Here is a 15,606-nt window from a genome sequence, read left to right on the forward strand (position 1 = left end):
GTGGACAGGCACTTGGGTTGCTTCCATCTTGCAGCTACTATGTGCAAAGCTGCCACCAACATCCTTCTGTCTTCTCTGGGACGTAGACCAGGGTGCGAGGGCTGGCACGCAGCATTCAGGTATTACGAGGCTCATCACAGCCCACCAGCATTCGGAGCGTGTCGCAGCCCCTCCACAGCCTCTGGCAGTCAGGAGCCTTCTGCTGTTCCACACCCGGCCACAGAGCACTGTTATGCAACTGGTCTGGCAGTGCCAGGACACCTGGCCCAGCTGTGGCCATGCCTTCCTGATGGTGAACGATGCTGACGCCTGTCATGCCCTTCCTGGCCACATGGAGACCCTCCTTTTGAGCTATCAGTTCAAGTCTTTGCCTCTGTCTTTCTTGGGCTTCCCTTGCCTTAGTATTTGTAGACAAGTTTTCTGGGTGAATCCTTTATCAGAAATACCTCCTCTGAGTCAGAGGTTTTCCATTCTACTTCGATGTACCTTTTCATAAACTATTCTTCATTTTACTAAAGGCCATCCTATTGACCTCTTCCTATGCCGAGTCATAAAGATATACATTCTCCTACATTTCCTTCCAGGACACTTATTTATCTTTCTGGCTCTGCCCTGTCATTTCAAATTAATATGCTTATACACTGAGGCATCCAAGTGATGTGGACATCCAATTGAGCCAGCCACTTTTGAAACAATGGGCATTCCCTGCTGGGTGCAATGGGGCCGGCTGCAGCACAAGCTCAGTCTGCTCTGCCGCCTCCACCCGATGCCACTGTGCTATAAACGTTCTTGCGTCAACACCTCTTTTGAGCACAGTGACATTGTATGTCTTGGTATCTGGTAGAATACCTTGTCCAACTTCATACTCAGGAATGCTTTGGCTGATTCAGATCTCTGCACTTCTGTGTTATTTCCAGCAAGTACCATCCTGTCAATTTTCCACTAAAAATATCTGCTGAGATTTAATGGGCTGATAACAAATCTAAAGATGAATTTGGGGAACTGTCCCATACGTGGATATCATATAGGTCTCCCTGAATTTCTCCAAACAATGTTTTATAGATTTCACCAGGGGTTTCACATCTTTCATTAAATTCATTCCTGGTGTGGGCTGGAGATATAGCTCAGTTGGTAGAGTGCTTGCCTTGTAAGCATAAGGCCCTGGGTTCAATCCCCAGCACCACAAAAAAAAAAAAAAAAAAAAAAAAAATTCATTCCTGGCTATTTGATGTTTGTGCTATTATTTATACAAGCACATGCACAAACATATATGTACATAAACACACAGAGATTTATATATGTATGTGTACACATACTATATGTAAATACTCAATAATTTCATTTTCTAATAAAATACTTGCTAACTTCATTTTTAATGCTCAGTTGCTGGCACACAGTGCCACCCTCTCCTCTCTCCTCCATTCTGTGAGGCAGGTCACAAGAGTGCTGAGGGGAAGGGAGAGGACAGGGTCACAGACCAAGCTAAGAAAAGGACTGATTTCAACCCTGGGCTCCATCTTCAAGGTCAAAAAATAAGATGCCCTGCTAGTGTGAGGGAGCATACAGGCCTCACCTATTGTCCAGAATGGGCCCTATCTTCTGTAGAGACTTGGCCACGTTGAAACGGACATTGGCGACTGGGTCCCCAGCCATGCGCAAGACTGTGGGCAACATATGCTTGGTGGTGATGTCCTGCCCACACACTTCAGACAGCACCTGGGGGCCAGTGAGTGACAGAGGGATTATTATGTGAAGTTCAGGCTAAATTCCATGTTCCCTGTCCCCTGACCAGGCCACTGGGATGATCATCAGGTGCTAGGGGGATGCTAGGCAGCATCAGGGTCCAGCAGACTTGCCCTGAGTTGTTTATCCTCTGGACACTCCAGGTCCCCCTACACCATGGCCTGTCCCCTAACACTGTGGCATACTCCTGGTCTCTGTCCTCTGGGACAGAGATGGGCCTTGATTTCTAATCCCTGAAACCCCTTCTTCATTCAGTGGTTTTTTAAACTGTGGCATGGGAAGAAATTATCAGAATACTGAATTACATTTGTTTCTGAATCCCATCCTTGAATTTCTAGACATGTGTATGATGAGTATGTAAATACAGAAGTACATGAGATATCAAAATGAGAAGGTACACAAAAAGATATGAGCACTTCCTATATGTGTCCTGACTGTTCTAAGCCCTTTACACATTTAACTCAACACAACCTGATGAGTTAGGGACTGTGGTTACCAGTAGTAAGCCCTTCTAGAGAGAAAACCAAAGCATTAAGTGGTTAGGTAATTTTCTCAAGCTGCAGAGCTTGCTGAGTGGCAGAGTTAGAATTTAAACCTACGTCTGATTCTAGAGCCTGAAGGCTTAGCCACCGTGTCATAAATAAATAAGCTCACATACTCGGCAGGAAAGAGGGTGCTCACGACACTTTGGAGAGTGCTATTCATGTTTAACAGGTCTCTCCAACCATCTCCCCCTATGCAAGTCCTGGCCCTGAGAGGACCAATGGCCCCAAGCCTGGGAGCCTCAAGCCTGCAGCTCCAGGTACCCTGGGTCTCTGCCACTTCTTCCAATTCCACCCAGCTGTTTGGTTGGGGGCCCTCTTCTGCCCTCCTCTCCCAGACACACTGTTCCCCAGACATGCAGGTGGGGTGCTCACATTGATGCAGAAGAGTGTAGTCATGCGGTGCAGGTAATTGGGGTCTCCAGACATGGCCAACACCTTGGGGATGATAGTGGCATGGGCCCACTCCTTCCCAAACTTCTCTACCAGCTTCTTGAGGTTGCTGGTGGCTGCTTCACGGATAGCATAGACTACAACAGGGAAGGGTAAGAGGGAGGTGGTTCAGGGGTGAAGTGCTCAAGGTGTGTAACATCCTATACACTACTGCTCACACAGCAATGTCTGTTGCCAGGCCAAATGCAAGTCAATAAACTCGGCCAGAAAGAAAAAAGGGCTCACTACTCTCTACCTAGTGTCTTCTTTTCATACGACATCTCCTCATCACTCCAAGAGGAACTGGCCTCAATATACAGAAGGGCAAACTGAGGTTCCAAGAAGTCATTTGCCCAAACAAATCATTAAGTACTTAACACATCAAGCAAGTACCTGGCAGAGATAAACACTAACTTTTATTTTTTACCACTATTAATAAAAACAAGCAATTCTTACAACGGCCCTGAGAGACTGAGATGAGAAGTCTCATGTTTCACAGAATGAGTGCAGGGCTGAGAGATGGCAATGACTCGATTAAGCTTCCAGCCAGGAGAGTGGGATTCAAATCCAAGTCTGTCTGCTCGGTGTTCCTGAGTAACCTGCCACATCCCCTTCCCAGCCTGCACTTCTCTAGGGCTCTAAATAGCAAGGGAACAGGTCCGTGTGAGCACGTGGAGTTGGGGCAGTGGCCCCAGCCCATCGTCCAACCCTCCTGGAGCTTTCGCCTCCTCCCACCATCCTGCTGGAGGGACTCACCATGATCCACGAGCCAGGCCATGCACAAGGAGTTGAGTTTCTCATCAAAGAATTCCACCCCCTGCAAGAGCAAAGGAGATAAAGGCTCAAGGGAGAGTGGGCAGGGCAAGAGGCTAGAGACCCCAGGGAAATGAGGTCCATCCCAGACACTGGACACTTCACAGCCTCCTGAGGTGGCCCTTTCCCTCCGCCTGCTTACTGCATTCTACACATGTTCTAAGGACCTGTTTCCCGGGTCTATTCCTCTGACTCCCCTACAGCAGGCTTCCATGCCATTACCCACCACAGCCCTGCACACGGCACTTACCAGACCCTGGCAGTCTGCCACCCCAGGGCAGTGCTGCCAGGCCCCAGGTCTCCTCACTCACCAGCTGTCCAGCCAGCAGGGGCATATATTCAATGATGGCCAGTCGCACCCGCCACTTGGCGTCCTCAGCCAGCTCCACAATGGCAGGGAGCAAGGACTGAGAGAGCTGCCGGATGCCGATCACCTCATTCACACAGTCCAGATTGGAGATGATGTTCAGTCGCACCTCTGGGCACTGCGGAGAGGACAGGAGGTTCCGAGAAAATGCTCTGTGTGCTCAACCCAAGACCAGTAAAAAGAGCACAAAAGCACCAACTCTGTGTGACCAACACCTCACAAGGGCCTTCCCAGCTCCTGGCCCTGTAGTAAAGGCACACACAGGGCAAGCAGTGTGTATCACCAGGTGATGCAGTCTTTTATATCTTATCACCTCAAGACATGTTTAGCCATTTTGGAAGAACTAGCAGGAATCACAGAGGGAAATACAATGTTGCAGCAAAAGCAAGAGTAATGTAGACATGATTTTAAACCTGCTCTGCCTCCTGCTAGCTGGGGCTTCTGGGAAGGGCTCCTTTCTGGATATCAATCTGTGACATGAAAAGCGCATCCAGGCCTCAAAGAGCTGCTGTGGCTACTGAGAGTAAAGAAGAGGCCAAGTGGCTAGGACACAAAGGGATTAACAGGCAGGAGCTCATTCTCGTCACTGCTGTTGCTTTTATTCTCTGTCCATTTGAGTCCCAGAGAGCATGTTTCATTCATCCTACGTCTCCAGTACCCAGCAGTCTCTGGCCCATAGGTCTCAATACATGTCTGCTGAAAGAAAGACGGAATTTTTGTGTGTATACTCTACTGTACTTGGAATTGAACTCAGTGCTTAAAAAAGCATTCTGGCCCTTTTTAAAATTCTATTTTAAGACAGGGTTTCACTGAGTTGCTGAGGCTGGCCTTGAATTTGCAATCCTTCTATCTCAGCTTCTAAAGTAGCTGTAATCATAGGCATGTGCCACCATGTCTAGTTAAGAAATATTTCTTGAACTACTTGTGACTACCAGTATTGTGAGATCTTTTGATTTACCACATGTATATATACATATTGCATCAATGTCCATAAAGCATACAAACAAATTTATAAGAAAAGACATATAAACAAAGTTAGTTCTCTTTGTTTTAGATATCAGAGATTGTACATAGGGGCACTTTTTATTTTGAGATAGGATCTTGCTAAGTTGCTGAGGCTAGTCTCAAACTTGTGATCCTCCTGCCTCAGTGTCCCAAGCAATGGAAGTGCAGGAATGTGCCACTCCACCGGGCCAAAATTAGTTCTTGTTACTCAAAACAGAAGCCTCCTAGATCCTTGTCCTACATTACATATTCCCAAATAGCAGACACTGAGTTACTTTTCTCTATATTCCCTTAGAAGTGTGGAAAAAAGAAGCAAGCACTGAAATAAGCCAGTGAACCAACTAAGCAAGTGTGCAGTAAAGTCAGTAGATTCAGGCTGTCCAAATGTGGTGCATTCCAGAAAAAGGTCTGGCCCCTGACCAGCTCCTGGGAAGGAAGCTCTAAGCCCCTGGGATGTCCTGATAGGCAAGAGTGTCCTGGTTTACCTTGTACCTTGGGTCACTCCAGATAATCTGTGCTAACACTGTGATCCATGGTTGAGGTCTTGGAACATTTGGTATCAAGCATGCCCTCTGGAGGGGCTGGAGACTAAGTAAAAATTATCAGTCACACAGATGCTCCTGGCCTGTGCAACCAACCACCAATGAAATCCTGGCCATTAAGGCTCGGGCTGAGCCTCCTGACTGGCAACACTCCATGTGTGCTGCCACGTATCATTGCCGGGTGAAGTAAACACTGTCCCCACAACTGCGCTGGGAGAAGGTAACAGAAACCCAGCTGGTCTCTCTCCCATGCACCTGTGAATCAGCAAAGACTTCGATCTGGATCCCTGCACTGCATGAAACAGGAAATTTGAACACAACTCATCTGAATTCTGCAGGCTGTTGCAGCAACTCACTGAACCTGAGGATGGACTCAGGGACCCAGACGCAGCAAGCAATGAACAAAAGGACTGGCAATCAATGGGAGGACAAGATGGCCTTATCCAGGACCCCCAAAGTGGAAGCCCCCAAGAGGTTCCCCAACAACTCCTTTGTAAAAAGCATATAAATCCCTCTTATCCAAAAACATGATTCTCCACTGGGGATGGAAGACAGCCGGTATTCTGCTACCTAGTCTGAAGGCTAAAGAAGTCTTAGAACCAATATTCCTCCCACCAGCCCTGACAAGGAGCAAACTCAATTTTCTACAACCCAGATGCTCAGGGAGAGGGCAGGAAGAGTTCTAGGGCTCATCAGGTTGTTGATCTCACTTTCCTCTTAGAGTGCTTCAACAGTCCACTCCTTGAACTTCTGTGAAACGCTGTTCATGTGTCGATAAACTGACATAAATGAGTCTGTTGAAAGCTTACCCAGCTTTCCTTCAAAGGCACTTGGATCCAACAGTTTACAAAAGCTTGGCCTGTCATGACATCAGGAGAGTCATTCAGTGGTTTCCTCTTACCAAAGCAAAACTTTTAGTGAAAAGATTTCCACCAGCAGTTTTAAATCTAACATAACCCTTCTGCTTTGTTCTACCCTGGCTCCCAAAAATGGCTCTTTGGGACCTGAGCCTGACAGAGTTAAACTGAAGACTGACTCTCCTCAGGAAAAAATCCACAATCATATGCTACAATCTTCTGACCTGCCCTTCCTTCCTGCTCTAGAAAAAGACTTCACCCCAGTCTAGGAAAAGGCACATGTGTACGCATCAGAATCTACACCTACACGTCATCAAAGAGCTCCATTAGAGGTAAGCATGACCCAAATAAAATGGCACCACTGGTCCAGCTGGCTCCTCCCTGACCCCTACAGCCAGTCCCTGTGGCCTCCCTGCACCCTAATGTCACCTTCCTTCCTTTGCACTGGCCTCAGGGTTCTATTCTAACACCAGATGAGTCTCAACTCTGCCACTTGCCCACAGACACAAATCCAAACTCCTTTCCCAGTGGTCACACTGGTGATCTCTCTAGTTATCACCTTCTCTTGCTTTCTGTGGTCCAGCTTACTTGGACAGTCACGAGTAGCCACATGAGTATCTCTGACTAATGGGGCACACGGGGTGTGAGCAGACGTGATGTGTGTTGTCCTTAGGAGGACCAGGCCTGCTGCTGTAAGGTGCCTACCCCTTCACTGGGACTAGGAAACGGCAAAAATTAGAGCATTCACCTCAGCCCAGAGGGAGCTGAAGTCAGCAGGGCTAACCCACCAGTGTGGGCCCACTGTGAGAGAAACAATCCTGTCTTATTTAAGTCACTGAATCTTGGGGTCTCTATTACAGCATCTTCACCTGAACGGTAAAACACATGACCCACCTGTCCCAGCACCTACAGCACCTTGGATGCTGCATATGCGTATTGCCCTTCTGCCTTCTCTGCTGCCAGTTTCTGAAGGTGGAAGAACAAGTCCGTTTTCTTCAGAAGACTTGTTCTTCCTCATTTGTATTCCCAACACCCAGGAAAAGGACCAAACACAGAGTGTGGGACACATAAAACAAAGCCTAATAAGAGAATGGGTGAACACACAGACCATTGTGCCCACAAACAATAAACTCAGCAGAGATTTGAATGCCTGCTGAAGTTCTAGGAGATCCCTGGTCAATCAGGGCAGCCAGACCGTCACCTGTGCAAACTCAAGAGTTGAAATCCCTCCTGGCACCTTACCTCATCCTTCAGCTGAGCCAAGAAGAGGGGCAAGAGGTGCTCGATGGTGTTGTCTTTGCCCAAGATGGGTGAGAGGCCCATGATGACGGAGGCCAGGGCTGACTTGACGTGCTGGTTGGCATCTGACACCAGCTCCTGGAGGGAAAAGGAGGCTCCGGCATCAGGTCAGCTCTGCAGTGGCAGTGGCCAAGCAGACACCAACTCTGAGGAAGCCGAGACGACCCTCCTCCGCCCTGCTCATTCATGGAGACAGGCAGTTCAGGGACGGGGCAAACCAGTTTCTAACGTGCCCCCACTGCTTAGAGCTGATGACCCCTGCACCCAGTAACCTCACCCCAACCCCAAAGCTCTGTTGATGAGGGGACCAGGATCCCGTCTGAGGACGCTCACTGCCAGCACCTGCTGCCAAACCCAGCCTGAGCCTCAGATTCCTGCTTTTGTTTTTGGATACTGGGGACTTAACCTAGGAGCGTTCTACTACTGAGCACGTGGCCCCCCAATCCTCTTCATTTCATACTTTAGGATAGGGTCTCGCTAAGCTGCTGAGGCTGCCCTCCAACTTGAGGTCTCAAGCCCTGCTCCAAGCCTCAGGTTCTGTCTGTAGTTAGAACCCCAGTTGCCTCAAGCCCAAGTGGGGCACTGGCAGGTGGGGAACCTAGTTTGGGCCTGGCAGCCCTGAGCCCAGCACACGCCTTCTTCTCTGACCCTCCCCCTGAGCTCCCCTCACCTTAACACAGGGCAAGATTTGCGTCATGATCACATTCTCCCGACAGTCAGCTGAGAGGCTTTCGCAGAACTCTGTGGGTGAGGAGAGGGAGGGCAGGTGAGACCCGGCGTCCTGCTCCCACTCCCGGCCCTTGGGCACCCACCCCCCTTGCTGTGTTCTGGTTGCCAGCACCAACCTTTGACCTTGTGGGAGGCTGCAGCCCTCACCTCAGCCTCACAGTCCTTCATCAGGTTCTGGAAGGCAGGGACCAGATCTGTCTTGGTGATCTCAGGCCCCACTGCTTTCTGGAGCTACGGAGAGGGCCAAAGAGGATGAGTGACAGGGGAGAGTAAGGGTCAGCTGGGCAGCCACCCTGCGCCAATGGGTAAAATCAAAGTCAAGACGCCAGAATCAGGGGCCTGAGCAAGGGGACCAGAATCTTCACTGAGCTCTAATCCTGGCACCAAATGACCCTGGATAAAACTCTGTACCTCTCTGAACCCTGGCTTCTTCAGAAGCAAAGTTGAGGATCCTGAGGGCATGGCCTTCACAGTTCTGTTGCATTAAAGATAACAACAGACCTCCTTATCATTCAGGTTATTTTGTGTTTGGTTTTATGTTACCTGATCCAGAAACATTTTAATGGATACGATTTTTATTTTTTTAAGACTGGTTACCAGAAATAGGTATTACTTTTATAATTAAAATGAAATGATAAAGACTGAGGGGGTAGAAGTACACAAGTCCTGCCTGTCTCCTAGCTTAGACCTGCTCAGAGTTCATTCCCACAGACACAGGTGGGAGCAGGACGACTCATTACCAAAAGGGGAATAAATGAGTAAAGACCTTGTCAGGCCTTCCTTTAATACATATTGCTGTCTGCTGGGAACCAAGCACTGTCTCAACAGCCCAAAGCCCTGCCCTCCTGGAACTTCTACTCCAAGGCCCAGACTGACCCAGTGTGTGCTGTTCAGGAGACAAGGCCAGGGAGGCACTGACCCACAGGCATGTGCACACCTGCTTGCATGGTCAAGTTCCCTTGCATCTTCACAGAGCCCAGGGAAACGGTACTGGAGGCTCTGACCCTTCCAGCAGACACCAATGTAAATAAGCAACAACTCAGGAGAGGGAGCCCAGGATGGGAGTGGCAAGAGAAGTGTGTCTGATCCAACCTGCCCATCTCCACTGCACCGGGCCCGAGATCCAGCCCTGAATCTTCCTGCTCACACCTGTTCTTCCCAGGACACAATTCCTACCCTAGCTCTCCTTCACCCATGCATCTTCCACAACCAACTTAAGCACCACAACCAGCTAAAGCACATTCTCCTCAATGCTTCCTGGTCCCCACTACCTATGTGCCCCACACCTCTGACACTTCATTATCAGTTTCCCTCTATCTAGGCTGACCAGCCCCTTTGAAGAGGAATATGCTAAATTCACTGCACCCCAAAAACTCCCAGTAAAGAGAGGATGATCAACAAAGAGCACTGTCCTGGGTTGCTGCCCCTGTTCTATCTGTTGGAGGTGTCAATCGGACCAATTAAACTTTTGGAAGTCTAAATTTGGCCTCAGAATCTCTCACTACAGTACTTCAGTTGCCATCAACCAGCCAGGATTGGCATGTGTAATGGGATTCAACAGGTCAATCACAGAGATCTTCCTGTTCCACCACCTGAGAGAATACGCTAGCCTAATGAAAACCTCCACTCCTGCACATGCCTTCCCGGTCCTCTGTGTGTCCCCTCCCATAGGTAGGTCCCTTGCCTACCTCGGTGAACTTGTCAGCCACCATGTAGCGGACACGCCAGGACTTGTCCTCAGCAGCCTGGCGCAGGGTGGGCATCACTAGGGCCTCCAGGTCCTCCTGTGGTAGAAGCTGGGCGATGTTCACACACGCCTCCACAGCCAGCAGCCGTACCGAGTCCTGGGGAAAGGATTGGAGCAGGGGTCCCACTGAGCCCCAGCATTCCCTTTAAGAAACTGGGTCCATCAGAGGCAGGAATGACGGGGCCAGGGGACAAACTCACCTGCTCGTCAGAGGCCAGGTTGGAGAACATGGGGATGATCTCGCTTTTGACGTTGTCCAGTTCTAGTACCTTTGCAAACTCCCCCAGCTTGGAGGCTGCGGCCCGCCGCACCATGGGGGTATCATCTGAGCACAGGTTCCGGAAGTACCTGGGGTGGAGAGAAGAGGGCTCAGGAGGACGAACCCTGGGGATCCCAAGGCAACAGACTGCGCAGGGCTGAAAGGGACACCACAGATCCCACAGTCACTCAGGTGCTAACTCTGACTGGGGGACTGTGCAAGTGATGGCCCCTCTGAGTCTTTCCAGCCTGTTCAGTGGGGCTGACAGCAACAGTTCCTCCCCACAGGTTGACGCCAGGTTTCAACATGGTTGAGACACTGAGGTCCTGCCTGCACACAGTACATCCACAAACAATGGCAGGTGCTCACAACTATGGTAATGACCACATAAAGTGCTCAACCAAAATGCCACTAAAGGGTCTCATCTTTCAGCAGCAATTATGTCAACCAGTGGTGTGGGGACTATCGCACACCTTCAAGCATGCGAGTGAGCCAGCATCGTGGATGAGGTACAGGGCAGCAGCCGGAGGAGTGATGGAGACGGTCAAAACCTGAGGGTGTGGCTGCTGAGGACTGCAGACCTGGGACAGGCCCCAGGGAACGCCAGGCGTCATTCACCAAGGCTCCAAGTACCCGATTCTGCAGTAAGCACTCTACAGTGACAATTCTTTTAAAGCCTCACAGCGGCTTGGGAGGAAGAGCTCCCACTGAGGCAGAGCCTGTGGGTTTACTGCCATGGTGTCCAGAGATCATTCTTGAGGACAGGCCTCCGATGGGAGGAGCTGGGAGAGCTTGGGGGCATCAGGGTCCTGGGTAGACCCAGAGGGGCTGAGGCTCCAGAGAAGGGGACCAAGCTGACAGGGAGGCTGGCTGCCAAGAGAGAAAGAAGAGGGACTCACTGCCGCAATTCTGCCTTGACAGCACTGGACACTCGGGGGTAGCAGACGGAGAAGAGGCCACAAGCCGAGGTGCGGGAGGTGAACCAGTCGCCACCCGCCAGCCGCTTCACCAGCGGCACGAAGTGGGCCTCCAGGTCTGAGGGTGAGTGCTCATGTGAGATGGCCCGCAAGGATTCCACCGCCTTGTCCCGCACCACCGTCTCCTCCACTGTGGCCAGCGACTCTAGGGGTGGCTGTGGCAAGAACATGAGGTCACTGGGGGACAGCCCCCTTCCTGCCATCTCAGCTCTGAAGCCCCACCTCGTGCTCCCGGGAGGACTCATCTCTGATCACCCCATCCCATTCTTCATCTGGTGAGCCTTCCATAAAGGCTCTTACTGAAGGGTCCTTGAAAGATCTTCACCGGGATCCACCAATCTTAAAATCACACTAGGCACTTCTGTAGGAGGGGGCACCACCTGTCCCTTCCTCTCCAGGTGCAAGGATCTTCACTGACACTGAGCAGGACGCCTATTTGCTGTGTGTTTGAAGCAGGGTCACTGTGTCACTAAATCCTGTGAACGGGTCCTGACACTGGCCTTATTTCAAAGAGTAGGAATCTGAGGTACAGACAGCCTAAGTTACTTGTCCAAATTGGCAACCACTACAACCTAGGACCTAAAACCAGGCCCCCTGGACTCTATCTTCTCCTAAACTGCAGTTCCTGTTAGTATCTGACCCTCTTTGTGTCCCTGGCCATCATCCAGGATAATGACACACCGGCAGGCAGCAGGGCAGGGTCTGGCAGAGAGTCAAATGGGCACCCTGGAATCCCAGCTGTACCCTTACTAGCTGTGTGACTTTTTTGGGATGCTCAGCTTCCCAGGGCTCCAGGTGGTCCCTCTATTCAGAGACTCTCTCTACCCCTAAGGGGAGACATGACAGTGACAATGACAACTGTAGGGAACATTACTTAGTACTATGTGCCAAGTGTTGTGCCATGGGCTTCTAAAGTCAGTTATAAAGTAGGGGTTGATGATTCCCATTTCATAGAAGAGGACACAGAGAAGTCAAGTAACTTTCTTACAAGTCACACAACAAGTGGTAGAACCCAGTCCAACTCCAAACCCAAAGCCGTGCCTGCTGGGCCTGGCACTAGTCAGAGAGGTGTCCAGGGGAACAGTGAGGATGGTAAGTGCAACTTCAGTAAAACCATATTCAATACCGCTACTGACCTGATGGACTAAGGTTATGTCAAGCCCTGTCTGTTCTGAGGTGGTCCCCAGCCTCTGCTCTATCTTCCCCTTTCTGGTCCCGGCAGGAAGGATCACAGGTCAGACTTGGCAGAAGGGGTTGGAAGAGGACTTGGCACTTCCAGACTCACCAACAAGCAGTGCACGTACTCTGGGCCTCCCACCAGAGTGGTAAAGGTCCCCAACTGCTCCGCCAGGGCCAAGAGGACCTCATCCTCATCATAGATGGTGTCTGTGGGATCAACACAGATTCTGTTACAGTGCCACCCCCCCAAGTTCAACCCCGGACCCTCAGTAATCCAAGCTTAGAACAGGCAGGCTCCACTCTGCTTCCTTACACTGTCAGCACCCGTCTCCCACCTACCACCCAACTGGCACAAACACTGAGCCACAGGTTTGGGTTTGACAAAGCCCAAGTCCCAGGACTGCCCTTTGCTAGGTGTGGGGCAATGGGAGAGGTATATCACCCACTGAGCCTCATTTACTGCTCCTGAAAAGGGTGCTCATCACTGTTGTCTCTCAGTGAGGGCAGACGATATGTATACAGGGCAGAACTTGGTCACTGGAAGCTTTCTTGTGTGGGGCAAGCTTCCAGGAAGTTCTGCCAGGAACTTCTTCCTCTTCTGCCTAATAAAGTCTTGTCTGTCTTTTCAGACTTGGCTTAGCTTCCACCTCTTGCAGGAATTCCAGAATGGCCCTAGACCAAGTCAGGCCCCTTCCTTGGGCCCTCTCCTCCACGCTGCCTTTATCACCACCGTCTGTGTTCACCCTGGGTCCCCCTGAATGTACCTACTCCTGCCAGATACCAGCAAAGAGCTCAATTCAGATTCAGAATGACTGATTCTGTAATGGGAAAACTGTCCCTGTATGCCAATTCAAAGGCCTCCCTCCTTGAGCTCAAGACTTTTCTCCCCAAGGCAGTGGGAACTGCTACCACTGGCAGAAAGAACCATGTCTCTGACATCCATCAGCATTTAAAGCCCTTTGAGCTTGGATTTTTGCTACCTGCAAGCCAAGGAGAGTGGCCTCAGGAGAAAGCAGGCCTGCGAACACCTTGATTTCACACTTCCAGCTGCCAGAAATGTAAAACTAAATTTCTGATGTTTAAGACACCTAGTCTGTGGTATTTTGTCCTTAGCAAAAAAATATAATGTGGTAATTTTCCTCTCATAACAATGATTCTGAATTTTCTGTAGGACTGAGCTTAGAGAGGTCTTTAGGCTTGTTCTGTCTCCAACACCACCACTACCTTTTCTGAAAAACACAAAGTACCTGACACCTGCCATTCTGAACATTTTCCAATGATTTGAGGTCCAAAGCAGAAAAAATATGACATCACTTGGGATTCCAAAAGCTCAAAAAAATCCTTGTCTGAATCACCAGTTCCTCCTCAGTCTTACAGCTCCCACATTACTGTGACCCTCAGTTCTTCCCCTTTGGGTTATTAACATTAAAATGTTACATGTGATTCTACAACATAATGAAGGTGTATGAACTCACCAAGCCTCCACGTGACCCATGTGTTACACATTACTCTGTTTCACAGAAGGAAACAAAGCACACTGGGGCAGGAATGAATTCAAGCAGTCTGACTCCAGGTCTTTGCTCTCAGCCACTGTCTCCTCTGTCCTTCTCTTCCTCCACCCAACCGTTAACACAAATTCAGAATGTACGTGAGGTTTTCCTATATCTAACTGGCTCTACCCTTAGCAGATATCGACGATGGTACCCTGTCCTCCCCTACAGGTTTAAACCCAACTGCTCCCTGTTTCAGCAAACTCCAACCCACCTGGTTTGGGGGTCACCTGCTCAGAATCACAAGTACACACACCTACTCCTCAGGTGGTGGTCAGAGTTTCACACACCTGCGACCCTTAGCCACAGCTGCGTCACTGCAAACAAGTCACTGAACCTGTTCTGTTTTCCCAACTGCTAGTGGGAGGGGTAACAGTCCTGGCCGCCTCCATCCCTAGGTCCAGAAGGGATGACCAGAGAGAAGACTCTGCCAGTGGCAGCACTCTAGACCTTCAGCTGCAGTTTTAACTAGTACAAATGTAACGTCCAGAGGTAATTTAGGAAGTGACACCAGAGATTCACTACTGACCAAGGTCCAGCCTGTGCCAGGCATTCCACAAGCAGTCCCACACAGCTTCACGGAGGGTGGGCGTGGAGGCAGCCCACCACCAGCAGAGGAGCGCGGGCCACAGCCTGGCCATCACAGGCTCTCTACAGAAGACTGTCTCAGTCCTCACCTTACCTCACACTGCTACACCTATTCACCCATCGGGAATCTGAGGGAGGGAAACATGGGCCGTCTAGTCCCAAGTCACACACAAGGAAAGCAGGAGACTGGATTTGAATCAGGGAGCAGGGACCCCAAGTTGTGTTAATGGTCCATTAACAAATGCTATCAAGTTTGGAGACATTGCCTCCCCAACAGTACGACCTAGGCAAATTATTTCACCTTTCCACATCTCAGTCTCCTCATCTACAAAACGGGGACAGTAGTATCACTGGTCATACGGCACTGCTGAGAGACTAGCTCGGTGAATGGCAAGGGAGGGAAATCCTCACAGGTTCAGGCACCATATAATGCTTCATGTGAACTGACTCAATCTCACAGAACAGCCCAGATACCACCGGCACATGGCAAGCGTATTCCAAGTGTCAGCAGTCATCATTCATCTCCAATGCTCAGTCATGCTAGAATGCAGAGATGATTATCCCCATTTTGTTGATAGGAAAAAAAAAAAAAAAGGGAAGAGTCAAGTAAAGAAACCTGCTACAGTCACCAGCTAACAGCTCGAGCCCAGTGCAGATGGGCTTCAAGTGCCTCGAGGCCGCGACACCAGCCTGCCACCATCATTGCAGGTCTCCACTCAGCAGGGCTGCACCTGACTCCTGAAGCCCTGTCCCCACTTCACAGAAGTGTGGGGCAGGCACAGTATGTTAGGTCTGCAATGCACTTCTATCTTAATCAGTAGGAACCACCTCCGGTACTCGCCCTCCACCTGTGTCCCAGGAGTCCACCTCATTACCTGTAAGGAAGGGCAGGAGCTCGCTTCGGGTCCTCTCAACCCCGAGGGCCAAGGCAATAGTGGACAGCTTCTTAATGCTGTTGAGGCGAAGCTAACCAGAGA

At 50.1% G+C, this 15,606-nt stretch overlaps 1 protein-coding gene across 1 annotated transcript in view; it reads right to left on the minus strand.

The window, feature by feature from the left end:
• The window catches only part of Ppp2r1a (protein phosphatase 2 scaffold subunit Aalpha), a 29,894-nt gene that overhangs the window by 1,413 nt on the left and 12,875 nt on the right, over nucleotides 1-15,606 (minus strand). The window contains exons 2-13 of the mRNA XM_047528920.1: nucleotides 15,505-15,595; nucleotides 12,598-12,698; nucleotides 11,235-11,467; nucleotides 10,277-10,424; nucleotides 10,018-10,173; nucleotides 8,446-8,560; nucleotides 8,271-8,341; nucleotides 7,544-7,678; nucleotides 3,842-4,015; nucleotides 3,474-3,534; nucleotides 2,661-2,815; nucleotides 1,574-1,716 (exon numbers count right to left, since the gene is read on the minus strand). Of these exons, the coding sequence (XP_047384876.1) occupies nucleotides 1,574-1,716; nucleotides 2,661-2,815; nucleotides 3,474-3,534; nucleotides 3,842-4,015; nucleotides 7,544-7,678; nucleotides 8,271-8,341; nucleotides 8,446-8,560; nucleotides 10,018-10,173; nucleotides 10,277-10,424; nucleotides 11,235-11,467; nucleotides 12,598-12,698; nucleotides 15,505-15,595 (1,583 nt within the window). The remainder of the gene's footprint in view (nucleotides 1-1,573; nucleotides 1,717-2,660; nucleotides 2,816-3,473; nucleotides 3,535-3,841; nucleotides 4,016-7,543; nucleotides 7,679-8,270; nucleotides 8,342-8,445; nucleotides 8,561-10,017; nucleotides 10,174-10,276; nucleotides 10,425-11,234; nucleotides 11,468-12,597; nucleotides 12,699-15,504; nucleotides 15,596-15,606) is intronic.

This window comes from Sciurus carolinensis, chromosome 16 (assembly GCF_902686445.1).
Source record: "Sciurus carolinensis chromosome 16, mSciCar1.2, whole genome shotgun sequence".
NCBI lineage: Eukaryota > Metazoa > Chordata > Mammalia > Rodentia > Sciuridae > Sciurus > Sciurus carolinensis.